A 27,254-nucleotide genomic window follows, 5' to 3' on the forward strand; every position below is an offset into this window, starting at 1 on the left:
GTAATCCCTGAGCCTGAAGAGCAAATAGTGGCTCAAATGGCCCTGGCTACATTGTAATAAGCAAAGAATGGCAGAAGCAGCCCAAAATCACATTTGTTATTTTAAAGGTGTGGCCGGTACATTTTACCACCTGCATCCACGCCTAGTTTTCCGGACTCTACCTTATCACAAAGAGTAAATTTGTCAGCAGTAATCCCACACCTTGGTTGCCTTATTTGCAAGATGGGACTAAAGAACTCTGCCACTGGATCTAGGGCTGGGGGAGGCCTTTCTAATGTGTGTTTGACTCTGACAAATCAGATTCATTCTCAGATCCCACCACCGGGTACATTCCGGTCAATCTTCCCTGTAGCTACAAAGCAGCCTTTTCCAAAAATCTCCATTTTTTCCCCCCTTTTCTAGTGGAGACACGAGATGTTGGAATCATAGGCAGGGAGGCTGATGCATCCTGATTTACCAACCTCAAGGGAAATCTGGCTGAATCCCTCTGTTTCTAGGCTTGTTCCCGTTTGGCAGAACAGATTGAATCTCCTTGGAATGAACTACTCTGCCAAATAACCGGAGTCCCACATGTTTCATATTGGCAGCCTCTTGGCTGGGTTCTGTTGGGCAGCTTTGTCCCAGCTGCTGTTTGGGTTCTGGAGAGGCTGCCAGGGGCGGCGGGGGTCGGGGTAGGGGAGGATGTGACCTGGCAGACAGTTACATTTTCCTTTCCCTTTTGACCATCTTTGAAGTGCAATAGATAAATTCTGTGGACCCAAGATAAATCTTGCAGTGGAAAAGGAAAGTAAAGGAATCCTAAGAGTATGGTGCAAGTCTCTGCTGCTGGAATATAGTAGTAGTTATCATTTTCACAAAACAGCCTAGGGTACGATTTATTTTCACCCATGTACTGGCAATGTAGATTATATTGAGAAGCAGCATCGTGTAGTGGAAAGAGCATGGGCCTGGGAATCAGAGGACCTGGGTTCTAATTCCGGCTCCCCCATTTATCTGCTGTGTGACCTTAGGCAAGTCACTTAGCTTCTCTGAGCCTGTTACCTCGACTGTAAAATGGGGATTAATCTAACATTCAATCAATCAACGATATATGTTGAAGCTCTTATGCTAAAGGCTTGGGAGAATACAATACACTTGCCCTGTCCACAATGAGTTTAAGATTAAGACCGTGAGCCCCATCTGGGACATGGACTGTATTCAACCTGATTAACTACCCCAGTGCTTAGTACAGTGCCTGGCACATAGTAAGTGCTTAACAAATAGTATTTTAAAAAATTACATAAAGCCAGCTCTCCTTTTCCAAGTCAGAGTTCTTAAAAAAATTATATAAAGCTAGCTCTCCTCTTCCAAGTCAGAGTTCTTTCTGGCTTGTGAAGAAAATGTTCTGTACATTGTATTGTACTTTCCCAAGCACTTAGTACAGTGTTCTAAACACAGAACGTGCTTAATAAATATCATTGATCGTCTAACTGATTAACTGGTGCCTTGGAGGTCCCTAGCCATGTGTAAGTTCTGTAGGTGGGCTGCAAATCTGGGAATTGTATTGGCACCTGCCTCTGCCCCCATTGCCAGTTCTCAAATTGCCTTTGAGATTCACTGTACCCATGAAACGAACAACAGTCTCAGAGTGAAAACGTTCTCAGGTGGATAAGAATGGTAATAGTAGCAGGTTAAGCACTGGGGTAATTACAAGTTAAGCAGATTTGGGTCCCTGACCCACCCCCATGCTCATATTCTAAATGGGGGTAAAAAGAAATGTAGAACAATAATAGTGAAATGCAAGATAATAGCATATCTCAAATTCATTAGTGCAAGATAACAATTTAAAGCACAGTCTTTCATTGCTTCCCTAGAATCAGATCAGATCTGAAGGTTCCTGCAGGGCAGTGGGGCATCTTTGTTAAGCATTTATTAAATGCCAGGCACTGTATTAAACGATGGGGTGGATACAAGCGAATCAGGTTGGTCACAGTCCATGTCCTACATGGGGCTCGCAGTCTTAATTCCCATTTTACAGATGAGGTAACTGAGGCACAGAGAAGTGAAGTTACTTGCCCAAGGTCACAGAGCGGACAAGTGGTGGAACTACTTGTAGGAACTACCTACAAGTGGAGGATTAGAACCCAGTTTGGCTTATGATCTATCCACTATGCCATGCTGCTTCCCTATAAGTCCTATAAGTGCTCCGGTAGGAGGAGGGCAAGGATGGATTAGTGGCGGGGGCTATAGGGAGCCTGGAGGTCCCTGTCCTATAGGGACTCCCGGGGCTCAGATTGGCTCCACCCCTGCTGCTACAGGACAGTGGAGTTCTTGGTGCCCTAAACAACATTTGGGCCTCTGAAAATAAAATTTTTGCCATGTCCCTTTTCCCCAGATCACTTGCTAGGCTTCTGGTTCTGAATCAATCAGTCAATTGATCATATTTATTGAGCAATTACTGTGTGCAGAGCTAGTACTATTCATTCATTCAATAGTATTTATTGAGCGCTTACTGTGTGCAGAGCACTGTACTAAGCACTTGGGAAGTACAAGTTGGCAACATATAGAGACGGTCCCTACCCAACAGTGGGCTCACAGTCTAGAAGACTGTGTACTAAGTACTATACTTACTATACTATACTAAGTACTGTATACTTAGTACTATGTACTAAGCACTTGGAAGAGTACAGTGCAACAGTGGACATTCATGTCAGCCAGTGAATCATATTTATTGAGTGCTTACTGTGTGCAGAGAACTGTACTAAGTGCTTATGAAAATACAGTATAACAATATAACAATCATATTCCCTGCCCACAATGAGTTTACAGTCTAGAGGGGGAGACAGACATTAATATAAATTAATAAATAATAAATATGTACATAAGTGCTGTGGGACCAGAGTGGGAAAGAATAAAGGGAGAAAGTCAGGGTGACACAGAAGAGAGTTGAAGAGGAAAAGAGGGCTTAGTCAGGGGAGGCCTCTTGAAGGAGAAGTGTCTTCAATAAGGCTTTGAAAGGGAACAGAGTAATCGTCTATCAGATATGAGGAGGGAGGGCGTTCCAGGCCAGAGGCAGGGTGGTGACATGTTGGTGGCAAGATAGACAAGCTTAAAGTGCAGTGAGAAGGTTAACATTAGAGGAGAGAAGTGTGCGGGCAGAGTTGTAGTAGGAGAGTAGCGAGGTGAGGTGGGAGGGGACAAACCAATGGTGAGGAGTTTCTGTTTGCTGGAGAGGTGAATGGGCAACCACTGGAGGTTCTTGACGAATGGGGAACTATGGCCTGAATGTTTTTGTAGAAAAATGACCCGTCAGTAGAGTGAATTATGAACTGGAGTGGGGAGAGACAGGAGGCAGGGAGGTCAGCAAGGAGGCTGATATAATAAGGCAGGATAAGATAAGTGTTCAGATTAACATGGTAGCAATTTGGATGGAGAGGAAAGGACAGATTCAGGGTCCAGTATATTTTACCAGACCAGCATTTGAAGAATGAGATGAAGAATCAACTGCCTACTAAGCTGATCTTAATTCATTATCATCTTTGGTACTTACTCGGCAGAGCACTGTACTGGGCATTTGGGAGCTTGCAGTAAAAGTAGAAAACAAATCACTCAAGGGTTTTACAATCTAATGGAAGAGACAGGTAGACCCGAACTGTAGACGATGATGAGAATCTCTCCTGTTTTAAAAGATTTTCAGAAGATACTCCACATATGCTCTTGATAACCTGAACTGACTATAGCGGACTCACTTGTGGTGAAAACTTCTGTCTAAAGAGATGTCACAACAGAAGCTGTTGGTGAAGTTAATAGGTTTAATGAACAGGATTTTCCTTTGTAAGACTACAACTCCTAGCTGCTCTTTAGGAATATTTTTGTTACGCTCAACCTGGATATTGGCCCTGGGGATTCCAGCATTTCAAGTCGTCTGAAACATTTTTAAAAAATCTAGGGGGAAAATTCTGAAACGTCCAGCAGTGTTGTAGCAAACATTCTTTGCTGAAATATCATTTATATGCCCTATGCTTTGTTCTTTATCATTTAGACAGTAGACATTAAATAGGTGTTTTCATCCTCCAGATTCTCACCAAGGATTCCGTGACAGTCAGTGTGGATGGCGTGGTTTATTACCGGGTTCAGAATGCCACCTTGGCTGTGGCCAATATTACCAACGCTGACTCCGCCACCCGACTTCTGGCACAAACCACATTACGAAATGTCCTGGGCACCAAGAACCTCTCTCAGATTCTCTCTGACCGTGAAGAGATCGCACACAATATGCAGGTACCAACAACATCGGTAGCTTGCCTGTTCAGTAACAAGCCAGAAATGAAACGAGCTGGGAAATCTTTCAATTTTGATTTCCCAGGAGGACAGGATGGGATCGATCTTACATTTTTCCTTTTTGTGAAACCATTTTACACCTTAGAAAGGTCAGAACATTGTTGACTGTATGGTGTCTTCGTAACCAAACTTTGTGGGAAAGGGTTTCTGCAGAGGTCAACTTTGCTTGGGAAATTGTCTGCAGAGAGAAGGGATGGAATGTAGCCCATGGAACCCCTGTTTGGCTCTCTCCAACACCAGTGAGTTACATCCAGCACTTTCACTACCAAATAATAGTGCTGTTCCTCATGCTTAATTTGTTCCAGGGCTTGCCGGTACTCAGCCTGGGGAATTTTGGATTTGGTGGCTCAGAGCCTGGGCAGTAGGGCTCGGTCAGTTATAACAATGATAATAATAATGCCGCACATTCAAAATCAATCCAAATTTGAAACGTGAAATTATGTAACCCCTGCCTCTGAACATGACCCTCTTTCATTTCAAATCGAGCACTGATTGTGTGGTTCCTTGATGTTTAGGAAGGCAGGTATTGTTCAGGCATCCCCAATTGAGTCTTTTTTCTCCAGGAGCGAGAAATCCCTTCACTTCCCCAATTCTGATCATGAATTAAAAATCTGTGTTTGATTAAATCTGCCTTGTGCACCCCTGAAAAAGCTCTACAAGTACCCACACCCATGGTATAGTACTCCTGGGACTTTCTAGTAGTGCATGTGGGAAATTCACCTTTGCTCCTCTGACTTCCCAGGCCACTCTGGATGATGCTACAGATGACTGGGGGATCAAAGTGGAGCGGGTGGAGATTAAAGATGTGAAGTTACCCGTGCAACTCCAGAGAGCTATGGCTGCTGAAGCAGAAGCTGCCCGGGAAGCCAGGGCCAAGGTAACGATTCCAACTTTAGAGAAAACAAAGGTTCTCTTCCAAGCTTCCCCCATGAAGCAAACCTCAGGAGGGTGGGAAAAGGGATGGACAAAAGAGGAAGAGAGTAAAGGTTCCGGCAGTTCTTCTAGTCTTCCCCTTTCCTTTATGCCCTTGGAAAACCAAACAGTGATTAAGGGACAAAGCCTGATGAAAGATTTGATTATTTTACCCGTGGAAGCCCAGCAAACTCTAAGCTAATCAGCTAGCACTGGAGCTCTGCTCCCTCTTCCCCTTGGACTATCCTTGCACACGATCCTATAAAAGTTGTTTCTGAGCTGGAATGTACGCAAAAATTCTCATCCCTATTTCTTACACAGGGAAAGCTGGAAGAACGAATGTCTCCTAGTTCTCTGTAGGTTCAGCTCTGTGACCAGGGAAATGAAGGGGGAAAATTGCTGATGGGAGTTCTCTTGGGTTAGGTTAGGTGCCTTTCTCAAGGGCAGGCAGCAGATAGCAGAGGGAAAAACCCCACCAGGCTGGGCAAGGGCAGGTTAGCTTTCAATCTGTGACAAGTAAATAGTTCTATCAGATTCAAAAAGAGTGAAAGATACACAAAAGCAACCTGCTCTACATCTCTGGAATCCGTCAGTGGAGAGAATGAGTTTGTTTATTATAAAGACAGTGATATTTCTCACATCTGCTTGGCACAGAAGGTAGCAAATTTTCTGTTTCCTAAAAGGCCTCATTCCTTACCCTGTAGTCAGAGGGACTGGAGTCCTTGCCAAGAGGTTTTGTGTTGATTGCATCTGGCATGAGATCCTTCTGAGGTTAGACTGTGTTCGGACAAGTAAGCACTTGCATGAGCCAATGTGAAAAGCTAAACCAGCACTCTACTGTTCTGGTGACAAAAGCTTGTTTAGTCACCACTTTTCCCTCCTCTTTCCTCAATTCATGGTTTTGTTGAATTATAATGTTTGCTTGGGCATCAGGTGCAGTACAGTTTTCTCTGAAAGGCACGCCCTGTGTGATTCCCCGTTCTCGTGAAACCTCTAACTGGCATGATTCATATTCGCTAGCTTGTCACTGGTCAGTAAACCACAATTCCTGGGAGCTCCCCTGTTGCCCAGGCAATAAGTCCTTTTTTCTTTCCTTTATTCATCCGGCCTTCTCACCCTCCCATCCTCAATCCTTTAAACTGGTGTCCTGTTTCTGGCTCCCTTGTTTCCACCTCAGTTCCTGTACACGCAAAAAGACCCTCACCCTAAAATTATGAACTTATCCCACCTGCCTTGTTTTTCTAAACTTGTCCCACTCCCCCTACCCTGTTCCTGTCCATTCTCTATGGCACCGATCCCATTCCAGCCCTCACTAAGCCATGGGCAGCGGGCAAGGGCTGGCGCCTTCCCCCCGGCCCTCACAAGCCCTACCTCCAGGCCTTTCCAGCCCAGACCCCAGTCTTGTTCCCACAGCATTGGGGATCCTGGGTGGTGATTGCTGGAGAAGAACAGGGTTGAGCAGCTTGGCTTAATGGAAAGAGCATGTGCTTGGGAGGCAGAGGTCTTGGGTTCTAATCCAGGCTCCACCACTTGTCAGCTGTGTGACCTTGAACAAGTCACTTCACTTCTCTGTGCCTCAGTTCCCTCATCTGTAAAAATGGGGATTAAGACTGTGAACCCCACACGGGACAACCTGATCACCTTGTATCCTCCCCAGCGTTTAGAACATGCTTTGCACACAGTAAACGCTTAACAAATGCTATCATTATTATTGTTGACAAATTTTAAAAAAAGCTTCGGAGGGAGGACTGGTACAGCGAGTTGGGGCTAGGAGAGTCATCAACCAATGGTTTTTATTGAGTGCTTGTTTTTTGCAGAGCACTGTATTAAAGGCTTGGGAGATTACAGTACAATATAGTTAGTAGATACGAACTCTGCCCTCAAGGGGTTCATGTTGTAGAGGGGGAAACAGACAATAAAATAAATATGGTCAGGAAAACGGCAGGGTATAAGGAAATGGACTGGGGTTGGGTTGAATATGTAGTGCTGAAGGGGATCAGACCCAAGTGCATAAGTGACACAGAAGGGAAGGTGAATAGGGGAAGTGAGGGGTTAGTCAGGCAAGGCCACTTGGAGTAGATACGATTTTAGTAGGGCTTTGAAGGTGGGGAGAGTACTGGTCTATTGAATATGAAGGGGCAAGGAGTTCTAGGCCAAAGGGAGGATATGGGCAAGTGGTCAGTGGAGAGACAGACAAGACTGAAGTACAGAGAGTAGGTTGGTGTTAGAGGAACAAAACGTGCAGGTTTTGTAGCAGGAGATCAACAAAATAAGGCAGAAGGGAGTGGATTGACTGGATCATGCCTGAAACCCAAGTTTAAAGTACAGTGAGGTGAATGAGTCCAAGGGTGGGGAAACAGGAGTAAACAGGAAACAGGAGCTTTAATTCTATTTGTTCTGACGACTTGACACCTGTCCACATGTTTAGCTTTGTTGTCTGTCTCCCCCTTCTAGGCTGTGAGCCCGCTGTTGGGTAGGGATCGTCTCTATATGTTGCCAACTTGTACTTCCCAAACGCTTAGTACAGTGCTCTGCACACAGGAAGCACTCAATAAATGCGATTGAATGAATGAATGAAAGGAGAGCGAGGGGAGATAAGGAAAAAACTCTGCTTCAAATGACTTTCCTGGGTGTCAGTAAAAGGGAGAGTTTTGGTGTGCTGGCTAGTGACAACTAGGAAATATGTCCACATGCTATGGAACTCTAACTGGATGGCAGAAAATTTTCAAGTTGTATTCTTTCATGGTATCCAGGGCAAGAAGAATGCAGGATATATTGAAATGAACCCATATTACAGTCAAAACTAACCACTTCTAAGATTACCCCAGCCCCATCTCAACATTGAGCTAAATAGTATCTTTTCTCCTCTATTCTGTCAGACCTGTTTACAGATTGTAGAGTCCGGGCATTTGTGTGTTTCACAGCAAGGAACATTTACAGCATTTGGGGTTCTTTTTGTGTTTTTTTTCTAGTTTACTATGGTATTTAAGCACTTATTGTGTGTCAAGCACAGTTCTAAGCACTGGGGTAGGTACAAGTTCATCAGTTCAGACACAGCTGCTGTCCTACATAAGACTCACAGTCTAAGTAGGAGGGAGAACAGGTATTGAATCCCTCATTTTCAGTCAAGGAAACTGAGGTGTAAAGAAGTGAAGTGACTTGCCCAACATCACACAGCAGGAAAATGGTGGAACTGGGATTATTCTTTAATTCAATTCATTCATTCAATAGCAATTATTGAGCACTTACGGTGTACAAAACACAGTACTAAGTGCTTGGGAGAGTACAATGCAACAACAGACACATTCCCTGCTAACAGTGAGCTCACAGTCTAGAGGGGGAGGCAGACATTAATATACATAAATAACAGATATATACATGTGTGATGTGGGGATGAATGAAGGTTTTGTTCTTTGTCTCCCCCTTTTAGACTGTGAGCCCACTGTTGGGTAGGGACTGTCTCTATATGTTGCCAATTTGTGCTTCGCAACCGCTTAGTACAGTGCTCTGCACATAGTAAGCGCTCAATAAATACGATTGATTGATTGAAGGGAACAAGTCAGGTTGATGCAGAAGGGAGTAGAACCCCTTAGAACCCAGGTTCTCTGGTTTCCAGGCCCATATTTTATCACTAGGCCACACTGCTTCTCTTGATGTTTTTATCTTTTGAATTCCTTAAGAGAGTGGGAGTAGGGAAGGAAGCCAGTCCTTTAAGGCTGGGCAGCTCTTGTATGCCTCTACCCTCCATCTGTCCCACAGGTCATTGCTGCTGAGGGGGAAATGAATGCCTCCAGGGCTCTGAAAGAGGCCTCTATGGTCATCACCGAATCCCCCGCCGCCCTCCAGCTCCGCTACCTTCAGACTCTCACCACCATTGCTGCAGAGAAGAACTCCACCATCGTCTTCCCTCTGCCCATCGATATGCTGCAGGGCATCATGGCCAAGCACTAACCTGCAGAGCTGGAGGCAGGAAGCCGGGGCTGGCCACAGTGAACCGGAGCGAGGGCTGGAACCTGCGAGGAGCGAAGGCGGGGAAATCTAAGCCCGGCTCTAACCCTTTTTCTTCCGTGACATGTTGACTTCGATGTGCTTAGGGCGTAAAGTAATCACAAAGCGACGTAAAAATTGTTAGTTGCTACTTCTGAAGGAGGTCAAACTGTTTATATATGAAACCTGCTTTAAATTTTCAAATGTATATTTTTTATTTTCCCCAGGTTTTTTTTGATAATCCTTTTTGTAGCTTAAATCCTTCCCCCAATGGCCATTTTTTAAAGTTCCTTTTTTTTTTTTTTGAGTTTTAGCCGCACTAATCATCCATCTCGGGAGTCCAGAACAAGAACTTCCCTTGCAATAGCAGATACCCAGAGGGCACTGTTATTATGGAATAGATTTTGTTCTAGGTTGGGCACTCTCCTTCTAGGCAAATTTTTCCTAAAGTCTCATTCATTTTCAAACCACCCCACCCCTTCTCTACCCCAACACTATAAGGGATAGTGACTCTTTTTTCTCTTTCCTACCCATGGTGTTGTGGGGAGCGTCCTGATTTTGCCTCCCTAGAGTATGGAGACTGTTTCCAAGCAAACCACCACTCTGTCACCATGGCTGCAGTTGAGTGGTCGTCATAGAAACCCTGCCCAGTTGCAGGCGGTCTTTGCTTTTGGAAAAGACTAACCCGATAACTTCAAGGCCTCTAAGACCTTTTTTAGACTAACTTTGCTTTGTATTCTGAAATAGAAATGTTTTATAAATTGTTCCAAGCCTCAACTTTAGTGTTTATCGTTGTCTTTCAGACCCTCTATATAATCACTAAAGGACTTGTGTATCTTCTGGTGGCAATTTTTTAATAGTTTTGCTTAAAAATGACAGTAATCATGCAATGACTAAGCTTTTCTATATCTGGTTGGGGGATTAGGGACTCTGGTTGTCTTTTAGTTTCCTCTGTTTACCCCTACATGACATACCAGTGCACATTGGGAACATTCCTGGGCCCGTTTTTATCAGCCATGTTTCCTTAAAGTATGTAAACTGGGTGTCCAGCCCTGTATGGTTTTTTTTTTTTTCATGGTTAAAGGACAAATCATGCCAATTGAATGATTAAAGAATGAGGCACTAAGCAACACTTCCTTTTGTAACAACAATTTGCATCTAAATTCCAAATTCAATACCATCCTTTTACTTTTTTCCATTGCTTTTCACTTTAAGGAGGAAAAACCTGATGGCCCGGCATGGGTGACCATGCCCCTACACTATCTCCTTTGTGAGGCCGAAAATTGTCCTGGAGACAGTGAGATGAGCTGCTGCTCCTCAAACAAACAAACAAACAACCAAAAAAATAAACCACCCTCTGGGGTCCCAATGGCCTGGGCCAGCTGATTTTGAAAAACCTCCTCTGACCCCTTCCTTCATGCAAGAGCTGGGTATGTGGATCTCTATTAGAAATCTTCGGATCTTCTTAAGATTTAAACTCAAGTTTTGTTTTAAATTTTAATTCTTATTGTTTTGGAATTTGTTTATAACATTCTCCTTGGATTATGCGGCTTGAGGTTCTTGTCAAGGATCTCGTCTCAGGCCTAGGAGGGGGCTGTACCTTTCTGATCTTCTTTACTCTCAATCCCAAAATGCCCTCATTTCTGGCTTCCCAGCAGCACAGTGGATTATAGGTTTGGATGATCCAATATGATGGAGAAGGACTGGAGATCAGAAAGGAAATTATAGTAAGACGCTACTGTAAGAATTCACCTAGGGCCTGCATTTCCTATTATATATAGAATAAAGTATACAGCTTTCCATTGGTCCACTTTCCCTTGGATTTTCTTCTTTTGTTTCCTCAGTTGTTGAATAAGTGCTGTAAATGGAAAGGCATAGCCCAGTTTTAAGCAAGTGGCAGAAGGCCTCTGAAAAAGGGTAAAGTTGTAATAGTTATAATATTAATTGTGGTGTTTGTTTTGCATTTACGTGCCAAACACTAAGTGCTGGGATTCAGACAAGATAATCAGATTGGACACAGTCCCTATCCCAAATGAGGCTCATACCCTAAGGGGGAGAGGGAACAGGGTTTTATTCCCCATTTTACAGATGAGGAAATTGAGGTGCAGGGTATAGTGACGTGCCTAAAGTCACACAGCAAGCCTGTGGTGGATCCAGGTTAAGAAGTCAGGTGCCTTGACTCTGACCTGTGCTTGTTCTACTAGGCCACAATAGTTCTCAGTTATCTCACTGCTGACCCCTTCATATTCTCCCACTTCCCTCCTCCAGCCTGGAACTCCCTCCCACTTCATAACCCACCAACAACCACTCTTTTAAAAGCACAACTTCTAGAGGTCTTCCCTGACTGATCTCTCCATTTCCCCTACACCCTCTCCCTTCTGTATCGCCTATGCGTTTGGATTTGTACCCTTTTAACACTCGATATTCACCCCATTTTCAGCCCCACAGCAGTAATGCACGTACCTATTATTTATTTTAATGTCTGTCACTCCCTGTAAGCTCACTGTGGGCAAGGAACGAGTCTACCAAGTCTCCCAAGTGGTTAGTACGGTGCTCTGCATGCAGGAAGAGTGATTTTCACCAGTGGTGGTCTCTCTGAGCCCTACTTGGGGGATTGCAAACCTCCTGGGCCTTACTTTGTCCGGGAAAGTTACTTGGGTTTTGTCAGTTTCTGCTTCTCTTTTCCAAAATTAGTACCGAAACTGGCCTGTTCACTGTCAGCTATCAGCTTTTACTGAGGGGCATCTGTAAACTGAAGCCACAATTCCTGGTCAAATTCACATGGGCTCACAGCTAGTCTGAAGGAGAAGTCATCGATCGTTCAATCAGTGGTATTTACTGAGCTCTTACTGTATGCAGAGCACTGTGCAAAAGTGCTTAGGAGAGTACAATGGCATTAGAAGACACAGTCACTGCCCTTGAGCTGATAATCTAGTGGGGGAAAGACTTTAAAACAAATTACAGGTAGGGGAAGCAGCAGAGTATAAGGATATATGCAGAAGTGCTGAGATGGTGGAGTGAAGATCAGGGTGTTTGGGGTTTGGATTTAAATGCGTAGGTGATACAGAAGAGAGGGAGAACAGAATAGGGAGACAAGAGGATGGCACAGTAAGCACTCAATAAATATTACTGATGTATTGATTCCAGCCAGAGACTGTCTACACTGTAGGAGGTATCCAAGAGAACACTTAGTCTGGAAACTGTTGCTCTTCAACTTGATTTGAATTCACCTTCAGGTCTATTTATGTCTCAAATGAGTGTCCCTGTTCCTTTCACAGTGCTTCCTCTTTTCCCCTCCCAGCTTTAAATAGCTGTCATTTAGCTCAGTTTGGGTGGTAGAACTCACCGTAGTGAATGAAGCCTGGACTGGTAGTGAGTAGGGGGTGAAATTGTATGTGGATCCGGGGTTGGGTTTGCTTTGTGTCAAGCAAACCCGCCCTTAATTCTTAATACGATCACCTCTGGCTTCTGTGTCCAGGAAAAATGGGTGATCCAGCCTTGCTTTTAAGTCCAAAAAATTTTAACTCACACAAATTGCCTTGATATAAGGCTCAGAGGCCCAAGTAGGAGCTTAGAAAAATATGATAATGACCACAATGTATGAAACGAATAAGTGATATGGGGCCTTTTAAGGCGTGACCGAAAAAGTTCCCATATCGATTGGAACCCCACCCTTTATAGTTAACTGAGCTGGGCCTTGAGGGTCAGCTGCCCTGCAATGGGCCCTTATCTCTCCACACTCATGGGCTTCTCCTCCTGCCCGGGTTCTGGCCTCTCCTTTCTACACCAGAGCAAGGGGAGAGGCAGAGAGAAAGGTGGGGAAACTCAAATTCAACCGTTTTCTTTCTTATGCTAATAAGAATAATAATTATTCTAATTATTATTAATAATTATTATCAACAATTGCATGTTAAGTGCTAAGCAATGGGGTACATGAAATGCAGTCAGATTAGACATAGTCCCTTTCCCACATGGGGCTTCCAGGCTAGTAGGAGGGAACACAGGCAGTGAATCCCCATTCTACAGATGAAGGAAACAGAGGCCCAGAGAAGTTAAGTGACTAGCCCAAGGTCACACAGCAGGAAAGCGGCAGAGCCATGGCTGTATCCGTGAGCATGAACAATTTGGGATCCTCCTGCCCCTATCCAAATGAAGTCAAACGGTAGCAAAATGTTGCAAGCTCAATGAGGTTTTACAGCCCCCCGCTTCCAGGGATGCAGAGAAAGTTACCAAAGGTCATCTTGCCGGAATTGCTCAAGTAATTCACTCCTTTACCATTCTGCTGAAGAAGAAGAGATCTGACCAAAGGGTGTAGTTTCTAACCTCGGGAACAGAACACGCCGTTGGCGGAATTCCGCACAATGCATCATTCCCTTTCGTCCCCAAAGGATCCCACTAATAAGATACCTGTCCCCAGGTGTTTACATCTATGGTTGCCCCAGCCCTTGTGGGAATCGACATGGCTCAGAGAAACAAATCGGAATCCTTCCCAAAACCTAGATTGGGTTCATGGGAGTTGGGGGATCTTATTAGTGTGTTTTCCATAGTTGCAAACAAAAACTTGGAGGAGATGGGGGCTGCGTAAGCCAATGGGGTCACGCAAGTAACTTTAAAGGGGCTCCAAATTGATTTAGAGGCCTAAAGTAGATGCAGGGGTGGATCTGTCCTTTCACCACCCATGCACCCTAAGCTTATGCCCACATCTTTGCTAATTCATTGTAATTATTCAAATAGCCATAAAATTTGTATTATAAAAATACCGTATCTTTAACTTATTTTGACACTTACTTGGCACAATACCTCAGCTCCCTTTTAGGTAAGGAAGAAGATTGATGAATCACCCTACCCTTCAATAAAAGTCCTTTAGAGGGCCCATTCTTCACAGAATCTTGACCTTGCAGTCATAAACTTTCTATCTTTAAAACTACATGCAACTATTTAAAACTGCCAACTCCAGAGCCACACAATGGGCAAGGAAACATTTTCTTGTTGTAATAGTGCTTAGACGGCTGATATAATATTTCACTTCTTTCCCAAGGCCTAATACACAAGTCCTCTTGCTCCAGAGGTACAGATACCTTGCTCATTAAAAAAAAAATATTTAAAACATGCTTCAGTAATTCAAAATAGGAGGAAAATGTTCAGTCTAAGGTCATGTCAGTTAAACCTTGTACTGGAAGTCACTCCAGTATAAGAAAAAATCCCAGAATAGTCATTCTGCGGTGGAGGGGGTGGTGGGGAGGGTGTGACTGAGGCAGGGGCAGGACATGGAGACAGGCCACAGCTCCATGTCTCACAGCGAGTGTTCCCAATCAATTAATCAATCAATTTTATTTATTGAGTGCTTACTGTTTGCTGGACACTGTGCAAGCCCTTGGGAAGAGTACAACTCAATAATATAACAGACACATTCCATGTCCAAATGAGCTTACATTTCTCTTTTCGCTTTCAGCGCTGCACAGCACCAAGAGCTATTTCTAGAAGAAACAGCTCATCTTTATTAGGGTGAGAACAGTGGTTTTTTTTGGTGGGAAACTGATAAGATGTTCTAGTGAGGACTGGTCTGCTCAGTTTACATTAAGGGGAGATACACAAGCAAAGTAGGGAAACAGCAGTGCCTTCCCTTTCCAACCATGACCCGCCTTTGCTATCGATGGGGGTGCTTTGCAGTCTTTATTGGACAGAAGGAAATGCTATTTGCTTTGAGTAAGAGATTAGAGAGAGTCACCACCACATTCAACCCCACCCTAGGCAATCTTGCTCCTTGTTCTACTTGAGTTAAGGAATTTCTCCTTCAACTCCATTTTAAGCTCCTTATTTTAATAACCAAGGATAGTTTTATAATGGCATTTATTAAGTGCTTACTATGTGCAAAGCACTGTTCTAAGCACTGGGGAGGTTACAAGGTGATCAGGTTGTCCCATGGGGGGGGCTCACAGTCTTAATCCCCATTTTCCAGATGCGGTCACTGAGGCCCAGAGAAGTTAAGTGACTTGCCCAAAGTCACACAGCTGACAAGTGGCGGAGCCGGGATTTGAACCCACGACCCCTGACTCCAAAGCCCGGGCTCTGGTCCACTGAGCCACACTGCTTCTCATAGTTAAACGTTCAGCTCATTTGTGTTGTTTTCTTCCTGCTGTATTATTATCCTGTGCTTAGCACAGTGTCTGGCACATAGTAAGTGCTTAACAAATACCATTATTATTATTGTTATTATTATTAGGGGTTGTGGGGCACGGGGACTTGAAGGGGCTGGTTTGGGCCACATAGAGACGAGTGGGAATATGTCTGTTATATTGTTATATTGTACTCTCCCAAGCAATTAGAATAGTACTCTGAACTCAGTAAGCATCTATAAATACAATTGATTGATTGAGTGGCTCTTGGGCATAACTTTCACTGCCTGGCCCTGACTGTCTCCAAGGCAGGGATCCAGGTAAATGGTGGAACAAAGGAACTTCCTTGCCTCGAGCCCACACTCTTCCCCTGGCCCACCCTGTGTCTAAGACTTTCTGTTAAGACTTCAGAGACCCGAGAAACACCTCCTTCTCTACCCGCCTCTCCCCTCCCCGGTCAGAATGTGCTCGCACCCCGAATCCAGCTCTACTCAATGCCCCACGTGGACTGAAACGCAACAAAGCACAGATAACCTGGTCTCCACGTGTTCCAAATAAGCTTTATTATATTAAATATCCAAAGCACAGAGGATAAGATACGGTTTGCAATGAACTTTATTGCACAGCTATTTGGCTATTGTAAAAAAAAAAAAAAAAAAGAACCCAAGAGTTGCCAGACTCAGTCAGGTCTCTGCAAGAACAACTCGGGAAGGCACTGAAAATGGTGGACCTCTTGTCGGCTTACACAGCCAGCTCGGCCATGGCCCTATCCAGGGGACTCAGAGTCCAGTAATTGTTATCCCAGCCCAGGAACCAGCCCACAAATGAGGGAGGTTCTGCTCCTTGCTTGATGAGGGTAATGGGTGTTCTCTTGTCACGGTGAGCAGGGTCTGTTTCGATGTACCTTTTAGCTAGAAAAACACAGAGAAGAGAAACGGGGAAATGGAGGGAGGGGAAAACCTGAAGGCTTTTTTTTCTGTCTCTGCTATAACAAGAGGCCCTCTGGGCCCTGGCTGGGAAAACAGATATGGAAGAATTCCAACTTTTCCACGTTAATAAATAACAATGCCTGGTAGTGCCCCAGGGAGGGGGGCGGTGGTTAAAGTCCAAACTAGGCAGTTGAGGCAGTCTGATTGTCACTGTTGTATAAACAGAGGAGCACCTCTGGAGAGGCTCCTGCCAATATCCAAATCCTGGGAGATTCTCCACTCGTCATTAACTCCCATTGAGAATCTGCCTTTCCATGCAGGGCCCTGCGGGTAAAGAACTTAACCCTTGACCAGGTCAAGTCTTGAGATGAAGATAATGACTGGTTTTTGGTCTAGGCTTTGGGAATTAGGGCCCCAAAAGATCTCCTGGGTAGAACTAGAACCATCTCTTTAGTTTCTGGGGCTTGTAATCGGAAATGTGGTTTATTCACATTCTCTTCGGGGATAGAGGTTGAGAAAGGTGGAAAGCCCCAAAGCCATTGTTCAGGAGAGAGGCTGGTCTGTAGGAATACCCGGTGAACCCACCCCTCCTGTCTGTAACACCTGATCTCCCTTCCCCTGCCCAGATGGCCCTGAATGAGTGGGTCACATGTAAAAACAGAAACTAGGAAGTTACCAGATGACAAGGCCTCAGTCTTTTCTTCTTCTTCAGCGTCCTTTCCAACCCAGACAAAAATCTGCAAAGAAAGAGTTCAACTCCTAAGCTTTTGTGCTGGATGAACCTCGGTTAGAAGGGGAGAGGGTGGAGAGAGGAAGGGAGGGAGGGTGGGAGGGATGGGGAGAGATGGGAGAGGGGAGAAAGAAATGCCCTTCATCATCCCTTCAGGACCTAACAGATTTCAACATTCTTTGCTGATGCTTTAAACGTTAAGTCTCCCAGGCTAATGGGCTTTTTTAAAAAAAGCATTTCAGGGTAATAAGACTATTGCCAGTGTTAATACAAACATGCCAAGGTGGTGCTGGCCTGATCCCTCCCTGATATACAGAGGTTGCTTTTAGGAAATCCCACCCTGGGCTGGAGCGACTAGGCTGGGAAAGTCCAAGACATGGCTTCCCGGAGGAGCCAGGCCTTGGAGGGACAAAGCAGCAGCTCTTCTGTACCCCTTGGAAGCTGGTTTTTCCCACGTTGAGAGAGTCTCAGATACCTAGAGATAGGGTACTTAGGAATCTCCCAGCACCACAACAGCGAATTCAACCTGGGTGCCCTCACAGTCAGGATCAAATTCCCAGCCCCTGCTCCTTCTTTCCTTCTCCCCATGCCATCCATACCTGGCTCCAGGTGTCAAGGAGCATAACGTCATCCGTAGCCAGGTCTTCCTGCAGAAGCTCCCCAGGAACCTCTTCGATCTGGGAAGAGATTAAGCGTGATCAGAAAGCCACATTCCCTCCTGGCTGGCGTCCTGGCTGTGTGACAAGGTCTGGGTCCCAGGAAGTAAGCGGGGAGGCTCTTCTAGTCATTAATCACCCCACGGCACTATGTACATATCCATAAATTAAATTATATATCATAAATTATTCATTTATATTAATGTCCGTCTCCCCTCTACATGGTAAACTCGTTGTGGGCAGGGAACGTGTTTACCAACCCTGTTGTAATGTAATCTCCCAAGCACTTAGTACACTGGTCTACAAACAGTGAGTGCTCAATAAATACCATTGATGATGCTGACTACCGTTCACTGATCAGTAGCTCAATCAACGGGGAGGCAAAAGTCCATGGAAATTTATTACAGTTCTCCCTGCCACACAGGTAGAGGTGAGTAGCAGCTGGGTGCCAGCCCCAAGAAGGCCAGAGTTGGACAACAGGGAACTCAGCTACAGCAGGAGGGATGATGGGTTAGACAATAGGATGAACTTGCCAAATGAGAGGGCTGTGGTTCTCTAATGAGGTAGATATCTATCTCTCTGTTTGGGAGGGGTAGGGGGCAGTTTCTGTTTGGGATGAGGGAGATGGGCAAGATGTAGAGAAGCAGCGTGGCTCAGTGGAAAGAGCGCGGGCTTTGGAGTCAGAGGTCACAGGTTCAAATCCTGGCTCCACCAGCTGTCAGCATTGTGACTTTGGGCAAGTCACTTAACTTCTCTGTGCCTCAGTTCCCTCAGCTGTAAAATGGGGATTATTCATTCATTCATGCAATCATATTTATTGAGCGCTTACTGTGTGCAGAGCACTGTACTAAGCACTGTATTTAATCACCCCACTGTACTTAATCACAATCTTAAGGGATTAAGATTGTGAGCCCCACGTGGGACAACCTGATCGCCTTGTATCTCCCCAGTGCTTAGAACAGTGCTTTGCACGTAGTAAGCACTTAACAAACACCATTATTATTATTATTATTATGTCCTCTTCCAAAGAGCCCTCTCGTGCAAAGAAATCAAAACGCTTTCAGGTGCTACCACGATCCAAGCATCTAAACAAGGATTTGAACCAGAGAGCAGCATGTCCTAGTTGGAAGAGCACAGGACTAGAAGCCAGGAGATCTGAGTTCCAGCCCACACTTGCCTCCTGAATGCTGCCTGACCTTAAGCATGTCGATTAATTTCTCTGTGCCTCAAGTCACCTCAACTGTGAAATCAGCTTTAAATGTCTGTTCTCCCTCCCTTTTAAACTGTAAGCCTCTTGTGGGACAGGGACTAATATTGTATAATATTAATATCATAATTTTGGTATTTGTTAAGCGCTTACTATATGCCAGGCACTCTACTAAGAACTGGGGTAGTTACAAGGTAATTGGGTCGGACACAGTCCCCGTCCCACATTACGGATCATAGTCTTCATCCCCATTTTACAGATGAGGTAACCGAGGCCCAGAGAAGTGAAGTGACTTTCCCAAGATCAAACAGCAGACGAATGGCAGAGTCAGGATCAGAATCCAAGTCCTTCTAACTCCCAGGACCATGGTCTATCCATTACGCCACGCTGCTTATCTTGGCATATAACAAGCGCTTAACCAATACCCCCAATTATTATTTCTAGAGAAGGAGATGGCTGGGGTTCATGAACCTGGGTTAATTAGCGAATGAGCTTTGAAGGTGGTAATTGGCAGCTGTGGCAGCAGGTGCTCCCAGAAGGAGCAAACTCAGAGGCTCAGCCCTCCAGGGCTCTGACTGAGGCTGAGGAGAGCTCAGCCCATGGCAAGACATGGGCTCCGGCAGAGCCTGCACCCGAGCCAGTTCTGGAGGAGAAGACTTCTTTGGAGCAAACCTATTCCCTCCACTGCCCTAGCAACATCTGTCTCGGACAGAGGGGTGAGCCGCTGGAGAATGGCTGAATGGAGAACGTGAGGTGACCCAATTTATCCAAGTTTTGCCTTCTGAAGTCACATCTCCCCCAGAAGCCCCTTTTTTTGGCATTTGTTAAGTGTTTACTATGTGCCAGACACTGTACTAACTCTGGAATCGATACAAGTTTATCAGGTTGGACGCAGTCCCTGTCCCATGTGGGGCCCGCCGTCTCAATCCCCATTTTACAGATGAGGTAACTGAGGCACAGAGAAGTGAAGCGACTTGCCCAGGGTCACAAAACAGACAAATGGTGGAGTCAGAATTAGAACCCGGTTCTTTCTGATTCCCAGGCCCGTTCTCTATCCACTAGACCACACTGGCCTTCCCTGATTAACTCTCATCTCCTCACCTTATATCTCCCCATCCCTCCACAGCTGCCACTTCAGCGCTTCCAGGTCACCTAGCCTGGGTCACCCCACCCTACTGCACTTACATACATACCTTTATATTTTATATTTATATATAAATAAATATATTTACACATTTATATTTTATATTCTACTGCCTGCTCCTATCTGTAATTGATTTTAGTTTCCCTATAATAATAATGATGGCATTTATTACGTGCAAAGCACTGTTCTAAGCGCTGGGGAGGTTAACAAGGTGATCAGGTTGTCCCACGGGGGGCTCCCAGTCTTCATCCCCATTTTACAGATGAGGGAACTGAGGCCCAGAGAGGTGACGTGACTTGCCCAAAGTCACACAGCTGATAAGTGGTGGAGCCGGGACTTGAACCCATGGCCTCTGACTCCAAAGCCCAGGCTCTTTCCACTGAGCCACGCTGCTTCTGTATCCCCCGTTAAATTTTAAACTACTTGTGGGCAGGGATTGTTTCTTCATCCAATGCTCTGCAAGCGATAAATGCTCCATAAACTATTCATCAACTGAATGATTGAGATTTTCTGGTTTCGGGGGTGGGGGGCATAAGGGATTCCACAGCTCCAGGGGAAACCCATGTAGGGTGTGAAACCTCCAACCCCAGGGTCTTCAGTTTGGTCATGGGAACAGCTGGCCATCTGGCTTTTGGGTGAATTCTTGGCCCACTGTGCATTCAGCCTGCGGCACCTGCATGGCCAAGCGGAGGCCCACAATGGGAGGAAGCAGGAAGGGAGAGGCTCGGTTTCCCTCCACCCAAACTCACCACGAAGCGCCCGATCTTATTGGAGCAGGCGAAGAGACGGGGTGGGTGGCTGTCCATCTTCTGCTTCAGCCGTGGGGACGTGCGGTAGCTGGCTTTCCCACCCAGGGCTTGCCAGAAGCTGCCTGTGAGGGGAAACATGAGGTTGCCACCTGTTCAGCATTCTGCCTTGGAGTTAGGCCCCCCAAGGCAGAACCTCAACCCAGGAGCAGAGGGATTGAGGCACAGGTGGCTTCATTTCTCAGAAGGAAGAAACAGAAGAAGGCGAGACAAGGAGGGTGAGAATAAGTCCAGATAAGATGGCCCCTGACCTTCTAAGGTCCTGTGGCCGGTCAGGGAGAGCCAGGGGCTGACTTCAGGGCTAGGCAGGGGGTCATCAGGCCATGGGTCAGAGGGAAGAGGGTGGACTTTCTCCCCTCCTCTGTCTCTCCCTCCCTCCAGCTACAGTGCTGTGGCTCAGAGGACTGAATGGAATCAGGAAGAAACGGACCCCAGCCCCGGGGCAGGACAGATCCGCCAAGCCTGAGGGAGAAGAGTTGCAGGGGAGGGCAGAAGGGGTGGAGTAAAGGACTTGTTGCCATTGGAAAAGGACAATGGGGTGATTGTCCTCTGCACACAGTAAGCGCTCAATAAATATGATTGATGATGAAGAAGGCTGGTCTAGAAGGAGTGAAGGGATCCTGAACATCTGACCCAGCTCCAGCCGGAGTTCCCAGGGTGTGCCACCTTCACTTCGGACATTGCTTCACTTCTTTTTCCCTCCCTCCTCTATGCCCAGGTCCATTGGGAAAGCCCAACTCAGGAGTGAGACACTTGTATGTCCCAATCCCTTCCTCCTCCCTGAGGAGAAGAGGCTCAGGCTGGGGGAGCTTGGCACTGCTGGAGATGGGAATCAGTCACCCCGGGGGACATCGGGGAATCCTGGGGTGTGAATGGAGAAATCAACTGCTTTGGGCAGGTCCAGAGTGAGGTGACTAAGCCACATTGGCTCTGGGGAACCCAAACTCCCAATGACCCAGACTGGCCTGGACCCCAGTGAGCATGGGTGATTAGGCGACTCCTGGACTAAACCAAGCCACCTCTTGGCATGGGTCCCCCTCTCCTCAGGCCTCAGGGAAAGGACTCAGGGACCCAAGATGGAGCAGAGGGGATGGAGAGCAAGAAGCTGAGAGGATGTGTGGTATGGAGCTTGGGGGGAAGGGGCTGGCAGGAAGTCCCCACCTGGCTCTCTGCCTTCTTCCACGGTCACAGATTTGGCCCCCAGCACTTTCAGCAGCTCCTGTGCCCCGCTTTTCTCCGCTTCACTGGCTCCCTGACCCACCCACAGGTAGGCTGCAGAGGGGGTTTTCAGGACAAAGGCATCATTGGAATTCAGCTCCCCAGCGGCCGGAGTCAGCTGTAGGGAGAAGGGGTGAGAAAAACAAGGAAGAGGATGAGTATATTTGGAGTCAAAGAGAAAACCCATGAGCCCTGACACCTGGTTTAACCATAACCTGGAGGCAGGGTTAATGGCCAGATGACCTCTCAAAGATCAGATGCAAACCTCCTAAACCCAAAAGACACACTTGGCCGAGATGTTACCTCCACGGCCCTGGTGGCTCCGGAGCTGCTGGAGCGGACTTGGAAGAGGCGAGTGCTGGCAGGAGCTGTCTGGCCGCCTTCCCGCGAGGTCCCCCCCTTGTAGACGATCATGGGCTTCCCACCAAACAGGCTCATCAGATGGGCCGGCTCCTTGCCCTGCACCACTCGGCTCTGGTGGGGCACAGAAAAGCATAGAAAGTGGGCCATTCCTCCTCCTCCTCCCTCCACCCACTTACCGGTCCACTGGACGTCTGGTCCAGCCCCCAGTCCTGTCTGACACTAAGACACGGAGGACAGGTGAAGAGGGAAGGCGAGGTGGCCCAGTGGGGAACTCCGATGGGGAGAACCAGGAATGGGGCAAGATTCTTAAGTGAGAAGAGGTGGGGGGCACTGGGGATTCTCAGGGGGGCCCAGCTGTGGGGGGCACTTGGGATTCTCAGGGAGCACAGATAGGGGGGCATTGGGGATTCTCATGGGGGGCACAGGTGTGCGGGGCATTGGGAGTCTGATGGGGGCAGGTATAGGGAGCACTGGTCATTCTCATGAGTGCCGGTACATACCTGAACTGGGGTCCCTCCCAGCTCTTCATCCAGCTGGGCAGTGAGTACAGCAGAAGCGGCAATTTCATCCTTGGAGGAATCAGCACCCTGCCTGAAACACACACACACCCATATTCAGAGAGGGTGGGGGGTGGGTTTCATATCCTACATGTGTACTGCAACCCTGCCAGAGCAGATGGAGTACATGGTCAGCTTCTGTTCTGACCCTCACGCAGCCAGCGGGTGAGAGGAGAGGAAAAAAGGCAGGAGATGACGTTCTTTCATGCTAATGCTAGTAAAATCCTGTACGTATGTATAAGTGCATGTACATATCCTTGCATTTGGTAATTTCCCCTACCTATAGTTTACATGAATGTCTGTTTCCCCTGCTAGACTGTAAGCTCCTTGAGAACAGGGATTGTGTCTTCTTAACTCTATTGTACTCTCCCAAGCACTTAGTACAGTGCTCAGCACAGAGTAAGCCCTCAATAATAATAACTGTGGTATTAGTTAAGCACTTACGGTGTGCCAGACACTGTACTAAGCGCTGGGGTGGATGTAAGCAAATTGGGTTGGACATAGTCCCTGACCCACGTGAGGCTCACAATCCTCATTTTACAGATGAGGGAACTAAGGGCCCGAGAAATGAAGTGATTTGCGCAAGGTCACACAGCAGACAAGTGATGGCGGAGGGATTAGAACCCACAACCTTCTGATTCCCAGGCCCATACTCTATCCATTACGCCATGCTGCTTCCACTGGTTGATAAAGAGTGGGACTCAATCAGTGGGAGTCAAGGAGTCCATCCACTGGTTTGCCCGTCCAGGGTCGCAGGGATCAGACAGGGTAGCGGGGCTAGGGCAGAGCACCCCTCTCCTCCCCAGGCCCCCTCACCAGTTGTAGATGATCTGGCCCTGCTTGTTGCTGTGCTTGTAGTTGTACAGGATGATGTAGCTGTCCCCACCGTAGAACTGGCCATACTGGGACGGATCCACCGGCACCTTTGCAGCATTCTCAACCCTCCAGATCTGTCAAAGCAAAGCCTGAGTCAGACCCACATCCAACTGAAGCAGGAGCGAAAACCACAGGGGGACTGAGACTAGACAGATGGAAAAATTCCCAACCATTAGACTTAGAAGAATACTGGAATAGGGATCCTGGGACTTGGGGCTCTCCCTCTCTCGTGAACTCTTTAGAAAAGGCTGGTTTAGGGCCAAGCCTGCCTAGAGGCAGAGGCAATCCATCAATTTATTGAGCACTTACTTTGTACAGAGCACTGTACTAGGCGCTTGGGAGAGTACAATATAACAGAGTTGGTAGGCACATTCCCTGTCCACAGGAGCTTGCACCCTACATGGGGAGACCTAGCTGATGGCCTGGATGGCCTGCCCGTCCACTATAAGTGCACTACAAGAGAAGCAGCGTGGCTTAATGGAAAGAGCAGAGGCTTGGGAGTCAGAGGACATGGGTTCTAATCCCGGCTATGCCACTTGTCTGCTATGTGACCTTGGCCAAGTCACTTAACTTCTCTGTGCCTCAGTTACCTCATTTGTAAAACGGGGTTAAAAGTGTTAGCCCCATGTGGGACAACCTGATTACCCTGTATCTATCCCAGAGCTTAGAACAGCGCTTGTCACAAAGTAAGCACTTAACAAATAACATAACTGTATTACTATTATTATTATTGTTATTATTATTATTATTACAAGGGCCTTAGCTCAAGCATTTGCCTTCCTGACTTTGAGCTCTCTGCAATCCAGCAGTGCCACCTGGTGGTGCAGCGTGGCTCAGCAGAAAGAGCCCGGGCTTTGGAGTCAGAGGTCATGGGTTCAAATCCCGCCCCTGCACATTGTCAGCTGTGCGACGCGGGGCAAGCCACTTAACTTCTCTGTGCCTCAGTTACCTCATCTGTAAAATGGGGATGAAAACTGTGAGCCTCCCATGGGACAACCTGATCACCTTGTAACCTCCCCAGTGCTTAGAACAGTGCTTTGCACATAGTAAGTGCTTAATAAATGCCATTATTATTATTATTATTGAATCAACACTGCCCTCTCCCCTGTCCCCACCCCTCGATATACCCATTTGGAAATGAGAGCTCACCTCCTCCAGGAGGCCTTCCCAGACTGAGCCCCTTCCTTCCTCTCCCCCTCATCCCCCTCTCCATCCCCCCCACCTTACCTCCTTCCCTTCCCCACAGCACCTGTATATAGGTATATATGTTTGTACATATTTTTTACTCTATTTATTTATTCATTTTATTTGTACATATCTATTCTATTTATTTTATTTTGTTAGTATGTTTGGTTTTGTTCTCTGTCCCCCCCTTTTAGACTGTGAGCCCACTGTTGGGTAGGGACTGTCTCTATATGTTGCCAATTTGTACTTCCCAAGCGCTTAGTACAGTGCTCTGCACATAGTAAGCGCTCAATAAATACGATTGATGATGATGATGATGATGAAATGATTCCCCAGACGCTGAAGCCGAACGACCTCAAGCAGGGAGGGAAGGTAGACCCTGGAAGCTCTGGAGCCTGCCATACAATCCCTGATGGCCTTAGCCTTCCTCAGCTCTGCTCATTAATTGTCTTTTTCCATGTCCCAAAATGATGTTTCTACATGGCCCCTTTTCCACTCAGAAGCCCACCCAGAGGAACCAGCCCAGGAGGGGAGAGAGATTCCTCACTGTCGGCCCCTTCTCCCAACTTGGCAACTGCCACTACAGGCAGCCTCATCTGAAAAGTGGAGGTTGGGGGGTTGCTGCCCCAGCGTCCCCAAACTCATCTCTGCAATTAATAATAACAACATAAAAATAATAATAACAGTAATGGTATTTGTTAAGCGCTAACTTTGTACCAGGTACTGTACTAAGCATTGGGGTGCGTACAAGCAAATAGGATTGGACACAGTCCCTGTCCTACATGGGGCTCACAGTCTCAATCCCCATTTTACAGATGAAGTAACTGAGGCACAGAGAAGTGAAATCACTTGCCCAAGCTCACACAGTAGACAAGTGGAGGAGCTGGAATTAGAATCCATGACTTTCTGACTCCCATAAAGAGTGACAGCTAGTGTGGTCGAGCTGGGTAGGATCTTGGAAAAACGCTAAAAAGAGCAGTCTGTGACTTATGCAGTGAGGGAATGCCAGCCCGCCATCTGGGATGGTCTGGCCTGGGCCGAGAGAGCCCCCGGAGCCCATATACTTTCCAAGCGCTTAGTACAGTGCTCTGCACACAGTAAGCGCTCAATAAATACGATTGATGATGACGATGATGATATCCAGACTCCCTACCTGCTTCTTGCCACTGCCATCATCATCCATGCCGTGTTGGGCGGCCATGGCGGTGGAGGTGTGCAAGGTGGCGGCGTCGAATGGCACCTTCTCCACATTGGCGACACGGCTGGACAGGTAGGCCACCCCCAGGCCCTGAGTCTGGTCCCGGTCCTGCCAGATCTTGAAGAATTGCTTGAACGGTGGGGTCTCGCCGTTCTCGGGGAGAATTTGGATCTGGAAAGTTGGGGAGGGGGGGGACAACAGGGTGATTGTGGGTCAGGTCTCCTGGGCAACAACCAAGCAACCTAGGAAACGGATACATAGACATCATTCATGGTCACGGACAGCAGGAAACCCAACAGAAGCTATTCCCATTGGAAACTCTCCTCCTGTTGGAGAGGCAGCCTTTCATAGGGTCCCTGTGGTCTCTCCACTCCTCATTCCCACCTCCTCCTAGATTCCAACCTCCTCTCAGACCCTCACCTGGGTCTCCTTGGGGTAGCCCATCTTGGAGATGAAGTCGGTGGCGGTTTGCAGAGCGGCCTTCCTCTCCTCAGGGTTGGCCTGCTTGCCTGCGAGTGGAGAGAGTGTCTCAGGAGGGGAAATCAGAAGCCCGGTTCCCGGCTCAGTCTCACACTGATCCCGAGGGGTCAGCAGCAGTCAAGGTACCTCCATTAGTGTTCACAGGGTCTGGAGATCCCAGAATCCAGGGAACACCACTATCCTCTCCATCTCTAAAGCCCATAACCTTGGCATCATCCTCAACTCCCAAATCTCTTTCAACCCCCATATTTAGTCAGTCTACAAATTCTACCAGTTCTTTTTTCACATCTCCAGAATCCACCCCTTTCTCTCAATCCAAACTGCCACCCCACTAGCCTAAGCCCTTGTCATATACTGACTCGACTACTGCATCAGATTCCATGCAGACCTCCCTGCCACCAGCCTTGCCCCTCTCTAGTCCATACTTCACTCCACTGCCTGGCTCATTCTTTTAAAACATCATTTTACACACAATTCCCCACTCCTCAAAAATCTCTAGCAGTTGCTCATTCCTCTCCGCATTAAGTAGAAACTCCTGACCACTGGCTTAAAGGCACTCAACTCTTGTCC

General features: G+C 46.9%; 2 protein-coding genes across 5 annotated transcripts in view; one reads left to right on the forward strand and one right to left on the reverse strand.

Annotated features, from left to right (window-relative positions):
* STOM (stomatin) overlaps positions 1–11,025 on the forward strand; it is a 34,736-nt gene extending 23,711 nt beyond the window's left edge. The window contains exons 5-7 of the mRNA XM_038744999.1: positions 4,057–4,260; positions 5,063–5,197; positions 8,992–11,025. Of these exons, the coding sequence (XP_038600927.1) occupies positions 4,057–4,260; positions 5,063–5,197; positions 8,992–9,183 (531 nt within the window). The 3' untranslated portion in view covers positions 9,184–11,025. The remainder of the gene's footprint in view (positions 1–4,056; positions 4,261–5,062; positions 5,198–8,991) is intronic.
* A 4,850-nt stretch (positions 11,026–15,875) lies between these two features.
* Positions 15,876–27,254, reverse strand: part of GSN (gelsolin) — a 71,562-nt gene continuing 60,183 nt past the window's right edge. For all 4 annotated transcript variants that reach the window (XM_038744736.1, XM_038744734.1, XM_038744735.1 and 1 more), the window contains exons 8-17: positions 26,625–26,713; positions 26,160–26,375; positions 23,762–23,895; positions 22,889–22,979; positions 22,329–22,499; positions 21,969–22,143; positions 20,751–20,872; positions 17,594–17,671; positions 16,941–17,001; positions 15,876–16,246 (exon numbers count right to left, since the gene is read on the reverse strand). In XM_038744736.1, the coding sequence (XP_038600664.1) occupies positions 16,077–16,246; positions 16,941–17,001; positions 17,594–17,671; positions 20,751–20,872; positions 21,969–22,143; positions 22,329–22,499; positions 22,889–22,979; positions 23,762–23,895; positions 26,160–26,375; positions 26,625–26,713 (1,307 nt within the window). In that variant the 3' untranslated portion in view covers positions 15,876–16,076. The remainder of the gene's footprint in view (positions 16,247–16,940; positions 17,002–17,593; positions 17,672–20,750; positions 20,873–21,968; positions 22,144–22,328; positions 22,500–22,888; positions 22,980–23,761; positions 23,896–26,159; positions 26,376–26,624; positions 26,714–27,254) is intronic.

Source organism: Tachyglossus aculeatus, chromosome 4 (assembly GCF_015852505.1).
Source record: "Tachyglossus aculeatus isolate mTacAcu1 chromosome 4, mTacAcu1.pri, whole genome shotgun sequence".
NCBI lineage: Eukaryota > Metazoa > Chordata > Mammalia > Monotremata > Tachyglossidae > Tachyglossus > Tachyglossus aculeatus.